Genomic DNA, 26166 nt, shown 5'->3' on the forward strand with positions numbered 1-26166 from the left:
AACGGGAGGCCTGCTGGTGCTCAGCTTGCTCTCCTTTTTATTCTGTCCAGGACTTCAGCTCATGACATGGTACCCACCCACACTCGGGGTGGGTCTTCTCATCTCAACCTAATCTAGAAACTCCCTTGCAGACATGCCCTGAGGTTTGTTTCCTATGTGAATCTAGATGTTGTCGAGTTGACAATATTGCCCATCACACCTCCAGATCAAGAGTAGTGGTGTCTAGGAGCTTGGACCCTAACATCATGGAGCCCTAGATTCATGCTTCTCTCTGTAGCTGGGTGATGTTGGTGACCTGTTTTCCCATCTGTAAATTAGAGATAATCACAGTGCCGGCCTCCAGAGCAGCAGTTCTCAGCCTGTGGGTCACAACCCCTTTGGAGTCAAATGACCTTTTCACGGGGGTCACATTATCAGATATCCTGCATATCAGATATTTACATAATGATTCACAACAGTGGCAAAATTACAGTTAAATAGCAAGGAAAATAATGTTATGGTTGGGGGTTACCACATGAGGGAGGCTCTGTGTTAAAGGGTCGCAGCATTAGGAAGGTTGAGAACCACCGTCTTAGAGGATCCTTTGCTTCTGTCAGTCAATAAAGCAGTCTCTAGCTGAATCACTAGCACAGTGCAGTGAAGAGGGTAGCCCTTAGCTGACCAGCTCCAAGCAACCTTGCTCTCAAAATCAGTTGGTTTATTGTGTTTATGTGAATAAGCATTTTCGTCATTTCCATTGCATTCCATGCAAATATGGGCTTCTAGAACAGTCTTCGAGATCCTCTCTGACACAGTCCTCCATGAGGAGGGACTGTGATTTCAAAGGTCTTGTTTTTCTTCCTCCTACAGGCAGAGTGCATCCAAACTGGCACAGGGCCACATGTCTGTGTGTGCCAGCAGGGCTGGACAGGGGACGGAAGGGACTGTGTGGAGATCAACAACTGCCTGCTGCCCGGCGCAGGCGGCTGCCACGACAATGCCACCTGTCTCTATGTAGGCCCTGGGCAGGTAGGTGACTTGGGGAAGAAAGGAAAGAGGAAACAGGATTCCTGTTGTGACTTTTTTTTTTTTGTCACAACCACAGAGGTACTTTGGTCCAAAGTTAAATGGCTTTTGCCCTTGTTTGTGGTCGGGAGAAGGGGTAGGTATCATAATGAGTCTGTGACATAGATAACATGGTGACGCAGCCATACAGAAGAGGAACTGAGGCCTGAGAGGTTGGTGATTTTGCTCTGTGGCATAGAAAATCGATCACGCTATGACTCACACTGAGTCAGAACTCAGAGATGCCTCAGTCTACCCTCGTGGGTCACGTGCATGTATGTATCTACAACACTCTGTAGCTTGTTACCCAACTTTAGGTGGCTTCAATGTCATGAAAAGAGGCAGCGGTAACTGCCTGGGAGTTAGAGAGTAACAGAGGAGAGGATATTAACTACATTAAAATTTCGGGAATGGAAATGATAGGTCCACACTTCCCATCCATTCTGCCTGGCCCCTTTTCTCCCCCAAAATAGTTTAGGCATGTTCCATAAGATCAAGGGAACACAAGACCCAGAGGAAGAACCAGGATATATGCTCTCTCGCTCGCTCTCTCTCTCTCTCTCTCTCACCTCACTCTCCTATCTGTGTGTGTCTCTCTCTCACACACACACACACATACACACACACACACACACACGTACACACACATGTACACACACACGTACACACACTCTCTCACACACACACACCTTTGAATAATGACATAATTTCTCACATTTGTGTTCTAAAGCTGGACTTTGCTAAGCCTCCAGGTTCTTTTGTTGAGAATTGTATGTTTCCCATGAGGTTGGGTACCATATAAGGCCCAACTTTGCTTCCTGTGATGGCTCCAGGCCTTCCCTCATGAGCCTTCTGCCCTAGAGGACACATTCCCTTGCATGGGTTAGGAACTGGGGCAACACGGTGCTTGAGTGGTGCTTGGTGAGATCTTGAGGTCAGATCATGCCCCTCATTTGCGCTAGGACAGAATTCACCCAACAAATGAACATCTGGCCTAGTTAAGGTGCCAGAGAAGGAGGCCTCCAGGGGCCTCAGATGCTGTTCTTTCTCCTCCCTCTTCTCAGCTACAGGAACAGGGGCAGAGTGTCTCCCCTGTGGAAGCAGATCAAGGCTAACACTTGTGAGGTGATAAATGGGTGGCTGGCCCTTAGATAGACAGAAGTACTGGGACTCCTTCGGATCTCACCACTACCGAACAAAGGGATCTTTTGGAGGTCTTCCTAGTGAGATCTCCTGAGGTGGCTAAAAGGTAGTGAGGGTGATCAGGAGAAGGGGTGAAAGGAAATGGGACTGTGCAGCCAAGGACACGCAGGCCACCACCCAGCCTGCTTGCCTCTCCTGAAATTACGTTTTTAAGTGCCAGCCCAGGCTACCTTCTATGTCCCTCCTGGTCAATGTCTGTTCATATAGTGCTGAGGGCTCACTGTGCTAATATCTTAGTAACTTAGGCCATGTCTTAGTCACTGTTCTATTGCTATGAAGAGCGGCCATAACTAAGGCAACTTAGCAAATAAAACATTTAATTGGGGGCTGTTTCAGAGGGTTAGTCCATGACCATCATGGTGGAGAGCATGGCGACAGGCCAGCAGGCATGGCGCTGGAGAAGTAGCTGAGAGCATATCTTATCTGCAAGTTGGAAGCACAGAGAGAAAGAGAGAGAGACTGGGCCCAGCACGGGCTCTTGAAATTCCAAGGCCCACCCCCCAGTGACAAACCTCCTCCAACAAAACCACACCTCCTCCAACAAAGCCACACCTCCTCCAACAAAGCCACACCTCCTCCAACAAAGCCACACCTCCTCCAATAAGGCCTCATCTCCTGATCCTTCCCAAAACAGTTCCGTCAACTAAGAACCAAGCATTCAGATAGATGAGCCTATGGGGACCTTTCTCATTCAGACCACCACAGACCACAATGGGTGCTTCTTAGACAGTGGTGACTGGGGGGGGGAGTATAAGGATATATTTAGATCATGATCTTTTGGTTGTAACAGAAAATCCAATTACCTGTGCATTCCTGGTGAGAATGAAAAATGGCATGGCCAGGGAAAACAGAATAGCAGCTCTCCAGAAAATGAAAGATGGGACTACCATATGATCCAGTAGTTCAACTGCCCCAAAAGAATTAAAAGCAGAGACTCCAAGGGTTATTTGTATAACCAGGAGGCTAAAAGCATGATCAAAACTGGAAGCAACATGTAATGAGGCCTCAGTCAGCCTTAGAAAGGAATCTCTGACCCATGCTACAGCCTAGATGAACTTGAAGACCCACGAAGTCAGTAGCAGTCCTGGAGAACAATGGTTCCCCTTTTATGAAGTCTTTAGCGGAGTCAAATTCACGAAGACAGAGAGTAGAAATGCAGGGCGCTGCTGTCAGGGATGGAGTTAGTCACGAGCAGGAGGTTTCAGTTGTGGAGGTGAGTAAGGTTCTGGAGCCCGGTCAGTGCTGGCTGAAGAGCAGCAGCGTGAGTGTGGTTAATGCCACTCAACTGTCCATTGAAAACTGTTACGATGCTAAGTTTTATCAGGTATGCTTTTCTAAAAATCTTTAAAGCCATGAAAGTGAGCCGGGCAGTGGTGGCGCATGCCTTTAATCCCAGCACTTGGGAGGCAGAGACAGGCAGATCTCTGTGAGTTTGAGGCCAGCCTGGGCTATCAAGTGAGCTCCAGGAAAGGCGCAAAGCTACACAGAGAAACCCTGTCTCAAAAAAACCAAAAAAAAAAAAAAGAAAGAAAGACACACACACACACACAAAAAAAAAATGAAAGCGGGGGGGGGGGTCTGAAAGAAAAGGAGAAGTTTGGACTTGCACAATTATAGACTGTATGCAGATGCCAGTGTGGGTGTGGTACAGTGCAAGGCTCAGAAGTTCACTCAAAGGATGTCCATCTGGCCCCAACTTCTGCCCAGTCTCCTAGGTAAGATGGCCTCCAGCAGCTTCAACCTTGCCCCTGATCTCCTTCAGGCACAGTAGATTCATCTTGAGATCATTTCCACCAAACCCAGGATTCATTTTCTCTGGTTGACTCAGATTGAACACTTACTTGCCTTATAAAGCTCATATAGCAGGTGTTATTGTTAAAGACAAAAATTGTACAATGAAAGTTCTATTCACTTCTTTTTTAAAATTTATATTTTTTTTTACATGCATGTAAGTCTGTGTGAGGGTGTCAGATCTTGGAGTTACAAACAGTTGTTATGTGGGTGCTAGGAACTGAACCCGGGACCTCTGGAAGAGCAGTCAGTGCTCTTAACCACTGAGCCACCTCTCCAGCCTTCTATTCACTTCTTTCCCCAACTGAAAGGTCTTGTGTCAACCCCCACTGGGGTGTATATATACTTCCAAAATTCATCCTAAACAGTGCTCCTCCAGTCAAACATGGTTCCTCACCTCTGTTCGTGTCTCCTGACATTTCTCTTCAGTTTAAATGCCTTCCCCAGATGTCTTGTCACCCCTCAAGGTCCAGCAGTGTCCCACTTCTGAAAGAGCATTCTCAGTGAACATCCTAAGCCCACACACTCCCTCTGAACAGTAGTTCACTCCTGGAAGCACCTCACCAGCCAGTGGCTCCACAAAGCTTGTGCCTCTTCTTTTCCAGTTTGTTAAGATCAGATCCTTCTCGTTATCTTTTAATGGACTTCTGTCTTTCTCTAGACTCATTGGTGGGTCCATGATAATCCTGTTCTGTTTAACTTAATTAAAGAAATTCTTTTAAAACCATGTTTTAAATGTCAAGATATTTCATTTTCATGGAAAACAGCTGGGGAAATAAAATGAGAAACTAATTATGAGCTGATGTATTTTTTCCTTCTGGCATCTTCTATGGCCAGGTTGTTAGTTTCCTTTACATTGTGGTAATTGACTGCAGCTTTCTTGGTTCACTGTCTGCCATCAACATGAAATTTTTCTCATTTTACCACGTCACTGTCATCACCATACTTTATTAATTAGCTGCAGACACAAGGACCATGATTCTGCCATCGAGCAAGTGAGGGCTGGATACAGCCTGCACCCTGCCTACTGTAGTAAGGGACTAAGCCCTCAAGAAGAAGGGGCACTTACTAGCTACGTGAAGCTGCATCAGCTGCTGAGCCGTGTACTGTGGGTTGTCTATGCAGAAGTGATGCCTTGAATCCATATACTCAAAGGGGAGGCATTATCTGAATTAAGCAGAGTGTCTTCAAGCTAGCAATAGCCTTGTACATGAATAAGCCATTGCTTTCTTAATCTTTCTAGATATAGGGTCAGCTTTTGCATTGTGATGGCCATTGAGTCTGAGCTCTCTTTATTGTGAAGTCAAGAATTTTAAAAGAAAGTAAAAAGGACGGTGATTGGGCAGCATAATGTTAATTAATGTGTGGTGACCAAGTGCAGTTGACTATGTACAGTGACCTGCAGTCTGGAATCTAGTCTCCACTCTTTAGGAGGGGTGAATGGCTATGGTTCCCAAAGTCTGCTTTCCAGTGTAATAGGGCGCAAGGCCTGAGAGTGCTTGCTTCGGTAATCCCTCCTGTCTTCTTGGAATTCCAGAATGAATGTGAGTGCAAGGAAGGATTTCGGGGAAACGGGATTGACTGTGAACCAGTCATTTCATGCTTGGAACAGGCAGAGAAGTGTCACCCCCTGGTGAGTTACTTGATGTTTCCTTCAATACTAAACACACAAAAAAAATTCTTGAGCAAGAACAAAAATCAGGTTGTGGAGCCGCTTCTTGTGGCCATCAGAAGATACCAGAGCAAACAACTTGAAGAAGGTTTGTTTGGCTCCTGGTTTCAAAGGTTTCAGTCCGTGGTCACCTGGCTGCGTGGCCTCTGGGTAGTGTATGGTGTGGCAGAGCCTCGTGGTGAGGGGTTTGGAGTGATCAAAGTGCCTCACTTCATGGTGGAGAGGAACAGACAGAAAGTAGTTGGAAACTAAACATGACCCCATGGGCATGTCCCCAGTGACCTACTTCCTCCAACCAGGCCCAACCTGCACAAGTTTTGACCACCTTCCATTAGTATCATTAAATTTTGAATCCATCAATGGAGTCATCCATTAACACAGTGTTCTTTGGGGAGGACACTTCATATCCAATCTCTGACATGCCTAGCCATGAACAAAATCTCTCACCTCCAAAGGGCATCCCTAAGCAGAATTTGAGCAGCTAATGCAATCTCCACTCTATTTCAAAGCTTGGGAGAAACAGCTTGGGTTACCAGGTAAGATGCTAGGCAGCAGTTGAATTTGAATTCAAGACACAGAGAGTAAGTTTTGGGCAAAGGTTCAGTGTGCCCAAAATATTGCACAAGATGAGTTTATACTAAAATATATTCATCATCTGTCTGAAAATCAAATATAACTCTCTTGTATTTTTCATTTGCTAAATATAGCAGAGATGAAAAGAAAGAAGTTTGTTGTGATGAAAAGCGGCAGCGGGAGCATCCTGCTGCCACACTCAAGGCTGTGGGTTGCTGCGGGAGCATCCTGCTGCCACACTCAAGGCTGTGGGTTGCAGTGAGAGCATCCTGCTGCCACACTCAAGGCTGTGGGTTGCAGCGGGAGCATCCTGCTGCCACACTCAAGGCTGTGGGTTGCAGCATGAGCATCCTGCTGCCACACTCAAGGCTGTGGGTTGCAGCGGGAGCATCCTGCTGCCACACTCAAGGCTGTGGGTTGCAGCGGGAGCATCCTGCTGCCACACTGAAAGTTGTGGGTTGCAGCATGAGCATCCTGCTGCCACACTGAAGGCTCTGGGTTGCTGCAGGAGCATCCTGCTGCCACACTGAAAGCTGTGGGTTGCAGCGGGAGCATCCTGCTGCCACACTGAAAGCTGTGGGTTGCAGCGGGAGCATCCTGCTGCCACACTGAAAGCTGTGGGTTGCAGCGGGAGCATCCTGCTGCCACACTGAAAGCTGTGGGTTGCAGCGGGAGCATCCTGCTGCCACACTCAAGGCTGTGGGTTGCAGCGGGAGCATCCTGCTGCCACACTCAAGGCTGTGGGTTGCAGCGGGAGCATCCTGCTGCCACACTGAAGGCTGTGGGTTGCAGCGAGAGCATCCTGCTGCCACACTCAAGGCTGTGGGTTGCAGCGGGAGCATCCTGCTGCCACACTGAAGGCTCTGGGTTGCTACTACAGTCTTTCAGACCTGAATTTGCAGGGGTCTGTTGCTGTCTTTCCTGTAGAAGTGGGGAATCAAACTCAGGGTGGTGAACACACTAGGCAAGTGCTCTACCACACGATTCCCAGGTCTGAATTCAGAGTTCTTATCTTAGAGCTGACTGTCTCTCAGATGCGTATGAGTCGGGTCTAACATCTTAGTTAAGAAAGCAAGCCGTTTCCTCCATCTTGGTTTTCTCAGGCCACCTGTCAGTCTGCTGCTTCTGGTGTTTGGAGCTGCGTTTGTCAAGAGGGCTATGAAGGAGATGGCTTCTCGTGCTATGGAAATGTGCTCATGGTAAGTCCCTAGTGAGAACCTCAAAGTCCAAAGTCAGAGAGCACACAGCAGGAAAATGAATGTGTCAGCTAAGATAGCCTTAGACAGTGCCATCTGCAGACCCTTGTCCAGATTTTATATGAAAACACTTGTTTTTTGCAAACCCTCACGTTTGGTGGGTCACTCATTATCACAGGCTGCGGCAGCTTCTATTTGGTACTTTCTGCACACAGAGCAGACTTGCCAACTTTTGCTTGCCAATCTGTCACAAAAACTTCCCAAGTGAGCAACTGGCTTCCCTCTACTGGGCTTCATGGGATGACTGACTGAGCTCCCTTGGGTCCTATGACTCCCATGGGTACCCAGACCATCCTGGGTTTATCCATCCTGAATGAGGTGGTGATGGTGGTGGTGGTGGTGGTGGTGTGTGTGTGTGTGTATGCAAATGCCCTCTATGTACTGTGTACCAGATGTACACAGGTCCTTTATGCAGCAGCATCTCATTTAAACCTCACAACAGTTGTCTGGGATTAATGCTATTATGATTCCCATTCCACAGGTCCATAAACTAAGGATAAGCACACTTACTTGTCTGAAATGTTGCTATCTGTCTATGTGCCAACAGTATAGAGCATTCCACACATGCAGCATGGGCCACACCCACGTGTCACTACCTCTCCATCTCTCTCTCCCCCCAGCACTGGACTATAATCTCAAGGGGGAGGAACTTATTCCTGTGTCACTCACATTTAAATACTTATCAAAATCCCAGTTTTCGGCACCAGATAAAAGAAAAATAAATAGAAGGGAAGGTATGATGTATTGTAGATAAAAGGAAAAGAATAGCCAGAGGCAGACATCTGGGAGAGTGCAGAGTGTACATGGCCAGAATGAGCCAGGCCATGTGAGGAGAGCGGGAATGAGCGCAAGAGAGGAGCCGAGGCACCAGCCAAGAGGGGTGGCCTGGGCCAAGAGACTGCCAAGAGGACCAAGAAGACCAGTGTAGAATGGCTGGATTGTATAGGGAAGAGCCATTGGGGAAGGGCAGCCCAGTGCCTGGCCTGCAGAGTTCAGTGCAGGGGGCGAGTATGTCAACCAGAAGGACCCTGTAACAGGTAGGGACTGAAGGATGGATGCTGAGAGAACCTGGTGGCCAGAAACAGCTTTAACATATTAATAGGCACCTCAGTTAGCAGTTTGTCCTGGTTTGACACCTAACACTGACCTTTTTTCCTCTTACCATTTGTTTTTCTCACACAGTCAGGTTCTTGTTTCTCTTCTTCTCTAAAACCTTTGTTCTAGAAGTCGCCTAGAACCTAGAGCCTCCCAAACCAAAGCCACTCCAGCACCTGTTCCAGGCTGCTGTGGCAACGCCCTCCCCCCCCCCCCAATACACACATCCCTGCTATGTTTGGGGAGGTCCCACCCTTTGCCTCTCATAGGCATTCACTCACTTAAACCAAGGAGCTGTCCCCAAACCAGCCCTGGAGCTTAGACTCCTCCATCTGCTGTACATGTCCCCAAACCCTCCAGCAGTTCCAATTCCCCAAGTCCCTGACCTTCTGGGGAAACAAACTAACATCTGAAGCCTCTGCCTGTCCCTGCCGAGTCTTCACCTAGGCCCTCATTTTCTCCAAAGAAGCTTTCTGTAGGCCATGGCAAAGCACAGTGCAAGTTCATGCCCCAGCCTTCGGCTCCACACTGGCTCTGACTGGGTGCTGTTTGCTGAGCTCTAGGAACCTTCTTGGGGCCTAGGTGGCTGTGTTTCTTACCAGCTAAATTCACATGTGTAAGAATTGACATTGGAAAAGCTAGACTTACCTCAGTCTAACAGGCATATCCAAACTATAGCCCACAGGCCTATAGCACCCCCAAGATAACTATGACCCAAAATTGTTTATTTATAGAGAACATTATCAGATTGGTCTTTGCATTTTTTTCTTTGTAATTATTCTTTGTTATGTGGTTCCTAAGTGTGAACTTTGTAGATAACAACATTGTTTGACACACCCACCTCTAAAGGCTAGTCAGGCCCCTGAGTGTGAAGGCCACCTGCAGCTCTTGCTCACGTGGCTGGGGTGCAGGTTCACATCAGCCTGGGGAGGCTGGCTCTGTGAAGAGCCCAGCTCAAGAGGGCGGGTGCAGGCTGTCCAGAGCCTCCCTGAGGTAATGTTTCTGTGTTCTCTCCTTCTTCTCCTGCCCTCCCTCGAACAAATGACTAAGGGATTGTCCCTTCTCTCTGAAGCGGCTGGATTTTACCAGTGGATAAATGTAAGTCCCTGGATCTGTGCTTGAGCACCAGATCATTTCAGAGCACTGGAGTCTGTGCAGTAAAAACTGGAAGTGTATGGGGGGGGGGGGGTGAACAGCAGCTCCCCACCTTGCATGCACTTTAGAATCATGGGGGCACCACACCCCTGGAGACTGATTTGATAAGTCAGGGGCTTGGCTTGGACGCCAGTGTTAACACGTACAGCCAAGCTAAGATTGCTGGTCCAGGTTACGGTGGAGTAGCTGAGTTACAAGCAATTAATACATAAGGATAGCACTATCCATCACATAGCTCTTTCTTTGAAAGCGGAACATGATTTGCGTCATAATTCACTAAGATTTGGACTTAGAGCTAACATCTGAGGAACTTCATACATGCCTAGCTCCCTACTCAACATACTGGGAGAGCTTACTCTTCCCCCTAGCTGAGTGTCGAGTCCAGTCTCATCCTGCCCCCAATGTCTGGATCTCTGTCCTCTTTGACTGAATGGACCATGGTATCTGACCTAGCCAGACATCGTAACGGATTGTTTGTCTCTTTAAGTAAGTATGTACCAAAACAGGTCTTGCTTAGTCAGCACTCACTCAGAGAACAGCTCCCTGTATGTTCCAGCACATTCCAGGACCCACTTGTTTCTACAATGGAGGCTGTCTGTACAGCTCTCTTCCTATAGGCAAGGCAAGGAACAGCTCCCTCTCCGAGCATGCTGACTTCCCTCTAGCCACACCATGCACAACACTTTCACCCCACATGCAGTGCCAACCCTGCAGCAGGTTGGACAGGGCACATTTCCCCCAACCTGCTTTAAATGTTGTAGTGTTAGGTGTTTAACATCAGTTCCAGTGGGAGTGTTCACCAGAAAATCAGCAAGTTCTATAAACACGGATTTAGGGGTTTGGAATTGAGTTTTATTTTTGGTTGATTTTTTTAATACAGTTGTTGAATATAACAATAGACTTTCTGGGCATAAATGAGATGTAGTTAAATTTGATCCAGGCCCTCATTCTCTGTAGTCTCCTCACATTCTCACTCTAAAGACATCAAAGAATTCATAGTTCTTTGTGTGCCTGCACACACACACATAACACACATACACACACATCAAGACTATTTATCTGGCTTTTCATTCAGACTTAGGATGACAAAGTATGACCCAACCTGGAAACTCTGTATTGTTATAAAAACCCACACACTAAAAAATTTAAAAGATTGATTCTCAAAAGAGAATGTAATTCTTCCGCCAATGGCTGGGTGGACTTGGGGAGAGAAAGCTAGTATCTTCCCAGCATTCCTAGAATTACATCACAAGGAAAGTCATCATCTCTGACAGCACAAGTCAGCCCACTAGTCTCCAACACTACTCAGGCCACTTTCTCTCCTCCTGTGATTCAGAATGCTTCCCTGCAATCCATGCTATCTGCCACCTCGAACCTCACTGTCCTCGTGCCTTCCCAGCAAGCCATTGAGGACATGGACAAGAATGAGAAAACCTTCTGGTTGTCACGGAACAATATTCCAGCCCTGATAAAGTGGGTGTCATTTACCTTATTTTCCATGTTATGTGACTGGCATCAGTGTTAATGTTCCTTAGTTCAATGTAGAGAAGCCACATGATCCTTCACTTCCTAAGATGCCCCTAGCAAGCATCCCCTGGGTCAGGGGAAATTATCTGTTAACAGCTGACTCTAAACCAAGCACTGTGCTTTGCATATCATTCAGTTAACCCTCCCAACACCTCTGAGATGGGTGTTACAATTATTCCCATTTGACAGATGTGAAAAGCAAGGCACAGAGTGGTTAATGACTAATTCCAGCTAAGGCTGATCACTTCAGGGATGGGGGGAAGGGAGGAGAATGTGAAGTTTGAGTGTGGTAGTCTGGCCTCAGGGCTTATCCTCCTCTTCAGTGGTACTACCTGGTGCATGAATATTTGACTGTGATCCTTATGATCTGGTGCTTTAGATATCACACACTACTAGGCACATATGGAGTGGCCGATCTGCAGATCCTGTCGTCCTCTGCCATGCTAGCAACATCCTTGCAAGGAAGCTTCCTTCACCTGGACAAGGCAGCCGGGGTAAGAGCACTGTCATCTGGCTGTCTGGAGCACAGTACCTTCACTCATGTTGTCCTCTCTGAATTTCTGTGATGGAAATTTCCAGATATGTGCACAGAAAGAATAGAAGCCTGTGTGAACATCACCCATTTGCAACAACGATCACACACATACACATTTAAAAAAACAAAAACAGAAAAACAACTAGGCTACAGCAATATATTCATTAATTTTCTTGTCACTGTGATCAAATATTTGACAAATGCAACTTAAGGTTTATTTTGACTCACCGTTTGAGAGGAAGTCACGATGGCAAGAGCTTAAGGCAGACGGTCGCATTGTCTACGTCAGGAGAGATGAATAGGGAGCTTGACTAGCTGTCTACTTTTTATGCAGTCCAGACTCCAGCCCGTGGACTAATGCCCCTGATATTTAATGTAAGTCTTCCCACCTCAATTAACCCAATTTAAAAAGTCTTTTGTAGACATGCCCTGGGGCTTGTTCCACTGTGATTCTAGATCCCATCAAGTTGACAACCTGTATTAGCTATCACAAAAGGGAAAAATCAGTTTATCTAACAGAAGGTCACTGGGCTTATCAACCACACTCCAGGGCAGGACCTGTGCCCAGTAGTTGACCAATAAAAAAACGAACCCCATGTTTCTTTGGGGGCGGTGCTTTTTGTTTTATTTTGGCATTTATTATCTTCCTGCCTTTTTGTTTGCTTTAATTTTCATTTTGTGTTTTTGTGGTTTCTTTTTAAGAGAAAAAGAATATAAAGTTAGGTCGGGAAGGAAGTGGGGAGAATCTGGGAGGAGTTGGAGAAAAGGGAAAGCATGATAAAATATATCGTATGAAAAAATTTTAATAAAAGAGAAGAAAAAAAGACTAGCTATCAGAAGCAGTGATCCAAATGCAGACCATCGAGCTCCTCCTGACATGACCATGAAAGGGTAAAGGACAGTCAATGCCATGACTTTGATTCTGATGCACAGTTAAGTAAGTAAGGCTGGTGACCCCTAACCTCCTAGAGGAATCATCACCAGTAACTGAATGTCATGTAAGTTAGCTAGACTGCAAGCCTATAGTGAGTACCTACTCCGCACATGCATGTGTCTATGAGTACTTACTCTGCACATGCATGTATCTTGAGTACCTACTCCTCACATGCATGTGTCTATGAGTACTTACTCTGCACATGCATGTATCTTGAGTACCTACTCCACACATGCATGTGTCTATGAGTACTTACTCTGCACATGCATGTATCTTGAGTACCTACTCCACACATGCATGTGTCTATGAGTACTTACTCTGCACATGCATGTGTCATGAGTACCTACTCTGCACATGCATGTATCTTGGTGCTAGAGCCAGGGCAGTGGCCACGGAGGAGTGGGACTCCAGAGAAACTGTTGTCTGGCACTCCTGGAGTCTGTCAAGAACTCACATGCCAATTCGATGGGGGAGTCTGGCTTCGAGGCTGTGAGTGGTGGAATGTTAAAGTCATTCCCTGAGTTGAACAAAGTGAGGGTTCTAGCAAACAGTGGGGACGGCTGCAACCATGAGTCATCAGCCATGGGCAGAAACATCTCAGAACTTCCCAGCTTCCCTTTCAGCCTGTGAGCATGAGGAAAAGAATCCACTGAGTTGAGTCTAAACATGATGCTCATTGGCTGATGTAGAGAACAGAAAACTCTAACACATGCTTCCATGCATAGTTTATAAATTTTCCTTTGTAAATCTTTGGAAATTCCAATGACACTCATGTTATATTCTGAATTGTTTAAATAAAAATATGAGATAAAGATTTTGGGTAGAGCTGGGCATGGTAGAACATGCCTTTAACACCAACCCTGGGGAAAGCAGAGGTAGGTGGATCTCTTGTGAGTTCAAGGCCAGCCTGGTCTGTATAACAAGTTCCAGGCCAGCCAGGGATATACAGTGAGAACTTGTCTCACAAAATAAATATTTTTTTATAGAAGCTAATGGTGTGAAGATGCAGCTAGTGAGAAAGAACACTGTGGAGTGTTGCACAGCTGTGTTTATCTGCTTAACAACACTACAGTGTATAAATCAAATAGGTGAGCCCAGCTTCCTGCTGTGGAACTGTAATCCCAGCTACTCCAGAGGCCAAAGCAGAAGGATTACAAGTTCAAGGCTTCCTGGGGTACAGAGTGAGGTCACGGCCAGCCTGGGCAACTTAGTGAGTCCCTGTTTAGGAATGAAAAGTAAAAAGAAGGTTGGAGACTAAGGGATCTGGATGCAGAGATCCATGGCTAGGCCCCGGGTGGAGCTCCGGGAGTCTAATTAGCGAGAAAGAGGAGGGTTTATATGAGTGAGAATTGTTGAAACCAAGGTTGGATAAAGCACAGGGACAAATAAATAGCCAAACAAATGGAAACACATGAACTATGAACCAAAGGCTGAGGGGTCCCCAACTGGATCGGGCCCTCTGAATAGATGAGACAGTTGATTGGCTTGATCAGTTTGGGAGGCAACTAGGCAGTGTGACCAAGTCCTGTGCTCATTGCATGAGTTGGCTGTTTGAAACCTGGGGCTTATGCAGGGACGCTTGGCTCAGTCTGGGAGGAAGGGACTGGACCTGCCTGGACTGAGTCTACCAGGTTGATTGCAGTCCTCGGGGGAGGATTTGCCCTGGAGGAGGTGGGAATGGGGGGGTGGGTTGGGGGGAAGGAGAGGGGGTGGGAGGGGGAGAACAAGGGAACCCATGGCTGAGATGTAGAACTGAATGGTATTGTAAAATAAAATAAAAGGGAAAAAAAAGAAGGTTGGAGATATAGTTCAGTGGAAGAGCACTTGTCAAGTCCTACATTCAACCTCCAGTGCTCCCAGATAAAGCAATCAAACAGCTGGAAGAGGGGATTTGAATGTCATTATTCCAGGAAGAAATAGATGATTCAGATGATCCTAATTAGATAACTGCACAGTGTATATAGCATACTGAAGTACCACACTGCATACAAAAGGTAGGGATTGTTATTGTTTATTAATTTACAACATGACTTCATGTATACTCTTACAGTATAATTATTGTAGTCAGGCTAATCCATTGGTGTTCCAAACCAGTAATTTTCTTAGCAACATTAACATCCACCTTGGCATGGCTATCGAGGACGCAAGATAAAGCAAAGTCCTGACCTAGAGGAGAAAACCATCAAACACACATTTTTCTTAAGTTCATTCCTGTGTCTATTACAATAAAAAATATCCCATTTTAACAGAGATGTGAGCCAGGTGGCAGTGGCACATGCCTTTAATCCTAGCACTCTGGAGGCAGAGCCAGGCAGATCTCTGTGAGTTCGAGGCCAGCCTGGGCTACAGAGCAAACTCCAGGACAGGCACCAAAACTACACAGAGAAACCCTGTCTTGAGGAGGGGACGACAAAAACAACAACAACAAAAAATAAAAATAAAAAAACAGAAAGTGATGTGACAGGTGGCCTGATTTGTTTCCACAGCCTCTGCACATGGAATTTGCATGGTTGGGGTTAGGCAAGTGTCCCTCTTCCCTAAGATCTGGATCTGGGAGAAACTGCAAACAGAGGTCACAGAGGGGAAAGAAGAGGAAACCAAACCAACCAGAGCTCAACTGCTCTTGACTGGTAGACAGTCAGTCACTGTCTATAGGACCCAAAACTCTGGTTACTGCTGCTCAAAAGGCAGGAACCCCCAAGTACACTCACCTTCCCATTGCATTTGCACTTGCAGAATATCACAATTGAGGGGGCATCCATTGTGGATGGTGACAACGTGGCCACAAACGGAGTGATACACGTCATCAACAAGGTAAAGATGCCCCTACCCACGAGGTGGAGTTGCCTCCCACTCTGTGATGTTTTCCTACATAGTGCAGTTTGGGGCAAATAAAAAAAGTTAGACTTAATATCAAATGACCCTTCATTCTCTTGGCTAGAACCTCATGGAGACTCCATTCCTTAAGACTCGGCTATAACCCACACCATGTGTAATGGCACATGGGGGGGGGGGGCTTGTGTCACACGTGGGCCTCATATACATATTCTCTTGTATATGAAAACATCTTAGGAGGTGCAAGTCTAAAATCAAGAACGGGGAAAGCAATTGGTTATCACTATTCACTCCCTTCTCTGCACTACTGTATTCTAAAAAAACGGGGTACAGAAAAACCTGAGAAAAAATAGGAAAGCACCGAAAAACTACCATAAGATTTTCATTTTTCACCTAAGTCCCAATTCAATAGTCTTCATAGGTATGAAAAAGAAGAAAAAAACAGGAAATGGGGTTGTAAGCTAACCCATAATTTTCAGTTACTATATTAGGATCTTTATTTTAAAAGAAATTTCGAGTATACTGGAAACTTCCAGAAGGTAGAGGGCTAAGGGAACAATTTTAATTAAAATTGTTCTCAGTTTTTAAAAGCTATAGCTCAACTATTTCTGTTCAAAAGAGAGACTATTTGTGAGTCTCCATGTTTATCAAAGTCCTTGCACTCCTTCTGCATTATCTAGAAACTTAAAACACAGCACCGTTCAGCAGGAGAGTCAGCACTTAGGGGAAATTATGACTCCATGTGATTCCAAGTGACAAAACTGCTTATCAACAGTCGGTCTAGTCTTAGCTTTCTGGAGTGCTAAAATACATTTATCAAAAAAATTCATTAGTCAAAAGAAGAAACCTAACATTGGGCTGGACCGATGGCTCAGTGGGTAAAGAGTTGTCACACGAGCCTTGAAGAGCTGAGTTCAAATCCAGTGTCTGTGTAAGGGAGCAGAAGGGGAAAGCTCTTTAACCAGCCCAGCGTCAGTCCAGCCGAAATACTGAGCCCTAGGCTCAGTGAGCACAAAGACACACACATTCACCTCTTCTCTCGCGTATTTTTGATGGACAACTTCCTTAGTAAGATAGTACCTCAACCTACCTCTTACTCTGAGCTTATTACCATTGGATAGTAAGTTCCAAGCTTTCTATGGTCTTCCTACACAGCCCATGTCTACTGAGAAAATGCTAAAGTGATGTCTGAGTTTGAGCTCTTGACCAGCTGTATAATGGAAGTCATACAGCCTCTCCAAGCCTCATTCATCTTCCTTTGTGAGGATTAAATACACCCTCTACTTCAAGCCTTCTACTAAAGGACCCTCAGTAAATGCTGGTTTGATTCCCTCTTCCTTTGAAATCCCATAATTTTTCTGTATAGAATTTATTTGGCATAACCATCAATTGTCCTATACTGATGCCTGTTTCCTGAGACCCTTCAGTGACTATATTCTGGGAGGCATGTGGCTGCATCTCTCTGTGTCACTCATCAGAACAAGCACCTTGCCCTATTATAATTGAAATTTCTGAAGGTCCGTCCATTAGGTTCCGGGCACTGTGGGAAGTGTCACACCCCCACCTGGTATCCCTTGTATTTGTTTTTCAACACTAAGACGGTGAGTGCTATATATTGTCCTCACGTCACAGATAAGACAACACTCCAAGTAATTGGGTTAAGGAAGAATTGACATGAACACAAAAGTTTATGATTGATCCCTTCTTTGCCCCTGGATTTTGCAGCTCCCTCAAAAACTCCTCTGTCAATTGGAATCCTGCCTCCTTAGTTAGCACCATTATGTATAGTTGTGGACTGTGAGCTGCATAAAGATGCTTGGCCAAAAGGGAGAGTGGAATTCAAATCCAGCCCACAGTACTTTGCTTTGTACTCCCTGGAGTTTAAAAAAAAAAAACTTCCTCAAGAAGGGGTAGCTTTTATGAAGTCTGCCTTCATAAATGTATTTTGTTGTGTGGCATGAACATAAAGCCATAAAGGTCTAGCAGACCATCTCCTCACAGTTCTCAAATCTGCCATGCCTATCTAATCTGAAGTGCCCCACCCCACCCCACTTTAGTTCTGTTGTTAGATTATTGGGGAAACTGTAGAAACAAAGGCAGAAAGAGAAGCTAGGCCCAACCTTAGGTGGGGTTTTAGGGTTTCTGTTGCTGTGATGAAACACCATGACCAAAAAGCACGTTGGGAGGAAAGGATTTATTTGTCTTACACTTCCCTATCACTGTTCATCATCAAGGGAAGTCAGGACAGGAACCTGGAGGTGTGCAGAGGCCATGGAGGGGTGCTGCTTACTGTCTTGCTCCCCATGGCTTGCTCAGCCTGCCTTCTTATAGAACCCAGGACCAGCAGCCCAGGGATGGCACCATCCACAATGGGCTGGGCCCTCCCCATCAATCACTAATTAAGAAGATGCCTTACAGGCCTGCCTACAACCTGATCTCATGGAGGCATTTTCTTGAAGTTCCCTCCTCTCAAATGACCTTAGCTTGTCAAGTTGACATAAAAACTATCCAGCACAGGTAGGACCATGTTTATTCATGGCAAGGGGCCATCGTGTCACCCATTTGTGTGGATGCAAAAAAAAAAAAAAAAAAAAAGCTACATAAGATGGGATACAGCCCCTTATATGGGCGGAAACTACTACACCATAGTCCCTTCCTTCTGGAGCTGCTTGGTCTGGCCACAAGGGAAACTGGGAAGTGTAATCTTTTAGCAGGAAACTATCATTCCTAACTCTAAAAGGATATAAAAATACACAGCAGAGCTGGGCAGTAGTGGCAAATGCCTTTAATCCTAATCCTAGCACTCAGGAGGCAAAGGCAGGTGGATCTTTCTGAGTTTGAGGCCAGCCTGGGCTACAAATCGAGATCCAGGTCAGGTACCAAAACTACCCAGAGAAACCCTCTGGGGTGGGGGTGGGGGTAAGAAACCACAGCAGGGACATTATAGCTGTTTTTTGCTGAGGAGGGTGTTTGCCAGAGGGGGTAGTTCTGGGTCCATTGAGAGGGAGTCCTCTGGGCATATCAGGGGGAGAGTCTTAACTTGATGGGTTGCAATAGATCATGCAATTGCTGTCCTGCATTCTTGAAGAGACATGGAAAACAATTATTAGAGAGCTATAAGCAGATGACTCGGTAACAGAATTAAACCAAATGATTTTCTGGGAAGGTTGTGGTATAGCGAGGAACAGAGGTGGGGGAAAACAGAGTAGGTCACTAAGAGGAAATGGGAACAGAGTTAATTTAGAGTGTCAGTGACTAGTCCCTTTGCCAGGACTGCCGTACTGAAATAAGCTAGAAAAAGCAGGGAGCTACAGAGCATCAAAGGAAGGGAACCAGAGAAAATACAAGACTGATGTAAAGAATTGTATCAGGCCTGGGGTAAAAGGGATGAGTCCTCTTTAGCCATTTTCTCCACAGTACCTAAAAGATCTCTTGCAGATGTATCAGTAACAAACAGAGCTGTTTAAGATGAGAGTTATTTGGGAAGCTTATGGAACATTTTATTTATGTATAGTGTGAAGTTCAGTAAGTAAAATATTTAAAGGATAGGGCAAAGACATAAGTATGAGGATAGTAAGGAGGAAAGGAGTGATCCAGAAAAAGTTCCAAAAACTCAGAAATGTTTCTGTCTCCCTCTAATCTAGGTGCTAGAAACAATCTGTCTGTCAAGAACCAGATAGCAAATATTAAGTGTCCAGGTCCCCTGATCTCTGGTACTATTCAAGTCTGCCTTTGTGATATATAATCAGCCTCAGACAACATGTAAAATAAATTTCTGAGATTGTGTTCTAAAATAAACTTTATTTTTTTTGGCAGTGGTATAACAAATTTTAATTCACAGTAGACATACTGAAAATAGGTAAAAACAGTAACAACGAAAAGGTCTAACTAGCTCTCAGAATTGACAAGAGTGTACCAATAGTCATAGCAGATTCACAACTGCCTGAATGCATGTTACAAACATTACAAACAAATGCTACATTTTGAAAAATCCATATAGCAACACTAACGCTTCCTGGAGCCCTGCACTCCAGGCACTTCACCTGAAGGGAGACAAGCTCCTCTTTCTCACATCAAAGGGCAGTGATTCCACCTAATAGTCCAGTGTAGGCAGGTCAATCTCCTGGTCAAGGACTATCTGTAGAAAAGCAGGCTCACCTAAACCATGCTAATGAAATAGATGTAAAAAATTAATTCTCTGTACTAGGAGCCTAACTCAGGATAGTTAAGTCAACTATTAGTAAACAGGTACTACTTCCTCCCCATTAGCTTTATTCAAAGATAGGGCAGAAAAATAAAGCTAATACAGTAATGAGATTGGAAAAAAAAGTGTTTTAAAAAAAAGAGGAGGGATTTTAAGAAATATCAAATATGAGTCTTTTCTATCAAATACTATAAAACTTGTGTTTAGGACAAGGAATTAAGTTTTTTTTTGTCTTTCCCATCTTATAAGATAAGATTTGCAAATGTTTTAATCTCCCCCCCCCCCAGTAAAACTTTTATTTACTCAATGGTACTATTCCTATTCTAGGAATTTGATAGTCTGAAGCAATGACCCTTCTCTCCTTGGCACAGTGACTTCTTTTTCCCCTTCCTCCAGTAACTGTGCACCAATTCTTTTCAGACTTGTCAAAAGAGTAAGATTGTGAAGTCAGACCCCAGCTAATGGGAAAAAGACACAATCACCACCTTCCTCAGAATAAAAACCAAGTACACTTCCTCTGTGTTCCCTCTTCCTGAGCACACCTTCTTGATCCAAAGTAGTTTGCTTTGGGGGGGAGGCAATTATTCCAGACCTAAGTGGGCTGGTCTGCATTAGCCATGCACAATGCCAGTGCTTTACATTGTGTGAAAAACACAAGGTTTGGTATCCATAGAACAGTAATACAGCGCAGATTCCTTAGCAGTGCCTGAACTACTCAACTGAATACCTGAGCCAGAGGAAATGCCATCTTCTCAACTCTAACACATCGACTAAGTTATTCCAGTCACAGAGGTAGAGCTCCTGCTCTACCTCTTTTACCATAAACCTGAAACCTGTCCCCCATTTCAAGTAGGGTCCACACACAGGGACAAGAATACATGTGTCCATGGATGGCCCTTTCCTCCAACCTGTTTAAGAGCAGTTTAAATAAGAAAGAGTTCTATGTGTATCTTCTCAATGTCTATTCTAAAAGTGCCAAAAATTTATTGTCTTATCTTTTAATGGAGAGATGACTTGCACTATAAAGTTGATGCTGGAATGCATTCCTGCCTTACAAATGCTTGATTTATAAAATAACACTTATTATGAGCTATGTACAAGACCCTGAGATAGGGATATTTTTAATAACGAAAACATTTAGGTTTTTCTATGAGTTGTATTTTTTTTTAAACTTTCAGGACAAACATAAAAATACAGATCAAAATTGTAATAGTGTAAGCAAATATTAACAGAAGTTAATGTTCAAAACTGAGTTCTTTGTCAGGCAGTAGGTGGCACATGCCTTTAATCCCAGCACTCGAGAGGCAGAAGCAGGCGAGCCCGGTCTACATAGTGAGTTCCAGGACAGCCAAGCACTGTTACACAGAGAAACCCTGTCTCAAAAAAACAAAAAACAAATAAAAAGCAGCTAGAGAGATGGCTCAGTGATTATGAGCACTGGCTGCTCTTCAGAGGTCCTGAGTTCAATTCCCAGTACCCACATGGTGGCTCACAAACATCTATAATAGATCTGATGCCCTCATTTGTCATGCAGAACACTCATATATAAAATATAAGTAAATTTTTAAAGAAGTGTTCTTAGAGAGCCATACACATTACAGTGCTCCCTTCTCTAAATGGCTGTGTCCTTAGCTGCTGCCTATAATGCTCCAGAACAATATTCTTATTTTCAACTAATCATTTACAAACAAGCAGAAATTTCCTAAAAGGATAAGACAAGTATTTGTAGACTTTAGATCTGTACCATTTGATATGGAAGCTACTAGGAAAATAAGCCATATATGGAATACCAAAACTTAGTTCACATGAGGGAGGGAGGGGGAATGACACTTAAGAGTAACTGCTAAGAGACTGAACTACAGGAATCAGTACATCTGGAGTAGCATTTGCTTCTTACCTAGGTCTTCCTGAGCACCTGAAACACCCAGAAAAGCCACAGAAACCAATACAACAGAGCAGAGGAGGGTTCCAAAGTCAGCTCAAGCTACTGCCTAGGACTTTAAGCTGAGCTTTTTGGTTCACACTCAAAGTTCAGTCTGTGTTTAACATTTTTGAGTTTAGACATATCAAAGCCTAGAAGTACTGAGGGTCTGTGGACTTCTATTGCTTTCAAGCAAGTGTATCTTCTTGTTCCAAAAAACAAAGCCACATTAATTCTTTCCATCTTCAAGAATAAAGACAACAGTTCTACTTCTTTTCTGCTAGGATATGGTTTTTTATGGAAATACTCTCTAAGAAACTGCTTCTTCTTCTCATAGGAGTAGTCTTTGTATTTTTTAGGATCTAATGCTAGGATCTGGAGTAAATCATCATTGGCCACCAGTCCATTAGTTGTACTTTCATTCCTCTGTCTCTTCAAAGGCATACCACTAGTCCCTTCCTCTGGACCTGATGCTGCATCACCCTTTAGTATGAGCAAGGGAACTTTCTCATCTCCCTTCTGGTCTTCTGCCCCCAAAGGGCCATCTTGCCACTTTCTCTTTAAAGGACAGGTAGAATCAGGAATCCTTTCCCCATTGATGAACTGCAGTTGACTGCTCTCAACAAAACTTGACCCAACTTGCACGTCTGAGCTGTTGTTTTTGGAAGCATGTTCACAGTACAGCAAATGACGAGTGATGGCTGCCATACTCAAGCTTCCAGGGTAGACCCCACAACAGTGGACACACCTGAAGGCAGGAGAACTGAGCACTGTATAGGCCATTGGCATAATATGGTGTCTGTCCTTCAAATGTAACATATAGGCATCGGCTATCATGAATGTGCTCAAACAGAGAGGACAGGTCAGCTCTTGTTCACTGAGACACTTAGGTACAACCTTAATCTGAGGCCTCACCTTAACATATAAGGGAACCAGTGATGTAGAGTATATCCCTGAGAGGATAGCCAGGAAGACTTCCTGTTCTCCAGTCTTCTCTCTTGGCAGAGTGATGATGAAATCAAGATAGGGGAACAATGGGTCACCATTAGCATCCAGGCTCAACTGGGAGCCCCTGTTACTGTAATCCAAAGACAGCTTCTTCTTCCTAAGGTGTTTAATTCTGCTATGCTCCAAGAGACCCTGCATGTTGTGGAAAGTACATGAGCAATACAGGCACCCCAAGCCATGTGTGAATAAGTGGTACATTAGCTCCTCCTCTGAGACTAGGCATTTGCAGGAGAGGCAACGCATGGCCTTCTCCCTTGTCCACTTAAGAAATGGTGCGCACACTGCCAGCTTTACTGGTTCAAGTTTCTCACTGGAGTTGGACTCGCTTTGTTTGTGAGCCACTTCCATGTGAGCCTGGTAGACATTCAATGGGAAGAATACATGGCAAACTGGGCAGGTTTTCCACTGCTTGCCCTGTCTGACAACCACATTCATATCCACCTCAGATGAAGAGATCTGAACAAATATGCCCTGGTCTGCAGTGTCTACCAGCCCTTGTGAGGAGGACAAGCTGGGTAGAGCATTGTCTAATTGCGGACCCACACTAGGGGACGGGAATTGGTTGGGCACCTGGGATGGAGTGACAGTCACTGGGCCAGCACTCTGAGAAATAGGTAGAGTGACAGACATTGGATCCAGCATGTAAAGGGGTCTCCCATTAACCTGTGCCCCTGTTGGAAGGAGCTTCCTGAACGCAGAGCCTGACTTGAGGAACATGTTGTTCTGTGAAGTTTCAGCTCTCACTGACTGGTTCACCTGCAGGATGCCGGTGCCAACAGACTGATTGAGCTGAAGCACACTGGGTCTAACTGGTGGACCTGCAGGAAGGACTCCTGATGTAACAGGCTGACCAAGCAGAGGAATACCAGAGCTCATACCCTGGTTCACAGGGACATCTGAGATCACCAGCTGTTTGGGGGACAGCAACCCAGATACCACTTGATCTGCAGGGAGAACCCTAAAGGACACTGTCTGACAAGAGGGGAGAACCTGTGATGAGACTGTCTGGCCTACATGGAGAACCCTGGACTGGACTGCTTGACCAGTGGGAAGGGCCCCAGAAGCTGCTGTCTGTGCAGGAATCACAGAAGCAGGGGTTATCTGACCTTCAGGAAGGACTGCCAATGAGACTACCTGGCCCACAGAAATTGTTCCTGGTGATGTGGTCTGCAGAACCCCAGGACTGACAGAAAGACCAGAAGATAGGGTACCAGGCCTGATCAGTCTGCTTGTGGGCTCTACTGGCCTGCTTGTAGACCCAGCGGATCTGACTGCAGGTCCTGCTAGTTGACTTGCAGATCCAATGGACTGTGTCAGGGGTAAAATCTCAAGTTGGATGGCTTGACTCACTGGGACATTGCTCATTCCAACAGACTTATTCACAGGCCCAAGTGGCTGACTCATGGGTAGTGCAGGAGTGTCTACAGGCTTATTAGATGAAACCCTGCCTGAGAAAAAGACAGTTGAGTGAGCTGAAGGCTTCTGTGTGAGGCTGATCTGGCCCACTGGTAGAGGGCTGGAGACAAAAGCCATGTCGGACTGGACAGCAGCAGATGGAGAATGGGTATGGCTCCAGGAAGGACCTGGGACCCCTACTGGTGGCTGTACATGGGCAGAGGTCACAGGTTGGGCCAAGGTCACTGGCTGTACCATGGCTGAACTTGGAGTATTCTGTGACAAGGCAAGGTGGGACCAAGGTGGCTTTACTGGAGCAGCTGTATGTGGAACACTGCTGTTTGGTGGCCTGGACAAGCCTGCCTGTGACTTTGGAGCAATGGGCATTTGCTTCAGAAGCCCAGTCCTCTTGTTGTGTTCTGAAATCACAGACCTCAACTTATTCTCCAAATCCTTGTGAACATCTGATGTCAAAATATGGGACATCAGATCATCCTGGCTGCACATACTGGCACTACACTTTTTACAATAGTATCTTTCGGGTGGTAGAGTATTTGTCACAGAAAGAGTAGCACTGGCTTCTGGCTGCTGCTGCTCTTCCTTAGGCTGAAAGCCAATGTAGGCATTAAGTAAGGAGTGAAAATGGGTGATCAGCACATGCTTCTTCATGCTACAGAAGGACGTATTGGAAAAGCTACATTTTAAACATGTAAAATGTTTTATGTAACCCTTCAATGACTTCCCATTGCCTGGACCTTTCTCCTTGGGGCTGTGAACTTTCCCAGCTGGCTCATGGAATAACCAGAAGTGCGTGCTCACCACATTAGGCCGTGAAGCAAATGAACAATCTGGGCACTGGATCAGCAGCTCTTGGTCTGCCTCATCTTCATGGCAACGATGTAGATGGTTTTTGAGAGAAGCAAGCACATCTGCTGAGTACGTGCAAAGGCTGCAGCAGTACGGCTTGAGTCGGTATCTCATCTTCTTTGTCAAATGTCCCCTTGGAGCAACATCTGGCCAAGACGTATTGAAAAAGTACCTGTCTCCTGGGCCAAAGCCTTCAAGCTCCCTCGACAGTTCTCTGCAGTTGTCGAGTCCAACCTTCAGAAGAAGGCTCTGCACCCACGGCCGCATCGTTCTGACGTAGTCCAAGTTTTCCACAGGAACTTGAAACATTTTCGAAATGTTCTGCCCTGCAAAAAGGGAGCCTCTGCCTCAGTGCCACAGCTCTGCACCTCAGAGGTGGGAACCCGGCCTGTACCCGCCTCCTACTGCCTCCCCACCACGCCCTCCAGCAACACAGGGGCGTCCTGCGCAACCTTCCCCGGCCTCCAGTCACACACACACAGTCACACACGGACCTCCAGTCACACACAGTCACACACTGACCTCCAGCCACACACGGACCTCCGGTCACACACCGACCTCATGCCCACCCTTGCTCAGCCTCCAGTCACACACTGACTTCCGGTCACACACTGACATCTCGCCCGACCTTCCCCGGCCTCTAGTCACACACTGACTTCCGGTCACACACTGACTTCCGGTCACATACCAGCTTCAGGTCACACACCGGCCTCCAGTCACACACTTACTTCCGGTCACACACTGACGTCGCGCCCGACCTTCCCAGGCCTCCAGTCACACATTGACTTTCAGTTACACGCTATCACACACCGGCCTCGGGTCACACACAGACTTCCGGTCACGCTGTCATACATGGGCCTCGGGTCACACGCCGGCCTCAGGTCACACACTGACTTCCGGTCACACACCGGTCTCGGGTCACACGCCGGCCTCGGGTCACAGACTTCCGGTCACGCGGTCACACACGGGCCTCGGGTCACACACCGGCCTCCCGTCACACACTGACTTCCGGTCACGCTGTCACACACCGGCCTCAGGTCACACAGACTTCCGGTCACGCTGTCACACACCGGCCTCGGGTCACACACTTCCGGTCACGCTGTCACACACCGGCCTCAGGTCACATAGACTTCCGGTCACGCTGTCACACA

At 45.9% G+C, this 26166-nt stretch overlaps 2 protein-coding genes across 3 annotated transcripts in view; one reads left to right on the top strand and one right to left on the bottom strand.

Moving 5' to 3' along the window:
• The window catches only part of Stab2 (stabilin 2), a 180034-nt gene that overhangs the window by 76837 nt on the left and 77031 nt on the right, over positions 1–26166 (top strand). For both annotated transcript variants that reach the window (XM_028880322.2, XM_037196864.1), the window contains exons 25-31: positions 850–1008; positions 5576–5671; positions 7387–7482; positions 9685–9732; positions 11126–11262; positions 11696–11810; positions 15522–15599. In XM_028880322.2, coding sequence (XP_028736155.1) covers positions 850–1008; positions 5576–5671; positions 7387–7482; positions 9685–9732; positions 11126–11262; positions 11696–11810; positions 15522–15599 — 729 coding nt within the window. The remainder of the gene's footprint in view (positions 1–849; positions 1009–5575; positions 5672–7386; positions 7483–9684; positions 9733–11125; positions 11263–11695; positions 11811–15521; positions 15600–26166) is intronic.
• LOC114700638 (activity-dependent neuroprotector homeobox protein 2-like) lies at positions 21323–25465 on the bottom strand. The gene has a single exon (XM_037196865.1). It carries the CDS (start codon positions 25322–25324, stop codon positions 21824–21826), a length of 3501 nt encoding a protein of 1166 aa, XP_037052760.1. The 5' UTR covers positions 25325–25465; the 3' UTR covers positions 21323–21823.

This window comes from Peromyscus leucopus, chromosome 18, assembly GCF_004664715.2.
Source record: "Peromyscus leucopus breed LL Stock chromosome 18, UCI_PerLeu_2.1, whole genome shotgun sequence".
Lineage (NCBI taxonomy): Eukaryota > Metazoa > Chordata > Mammalia > Rodentia > Cricetidae > Peromyscus > Peromyscus leucopus.

Bases quoted from the DNA above. Each gene is read 5' to 3' on its own strand.
- LOC114700638 (XM_037196865.1), bottom strand. From the start codon at position 25,324: ATGTTTCAAGTTCCTGTGGAAAACTTGGACTACGTCAGAACGATGCGG.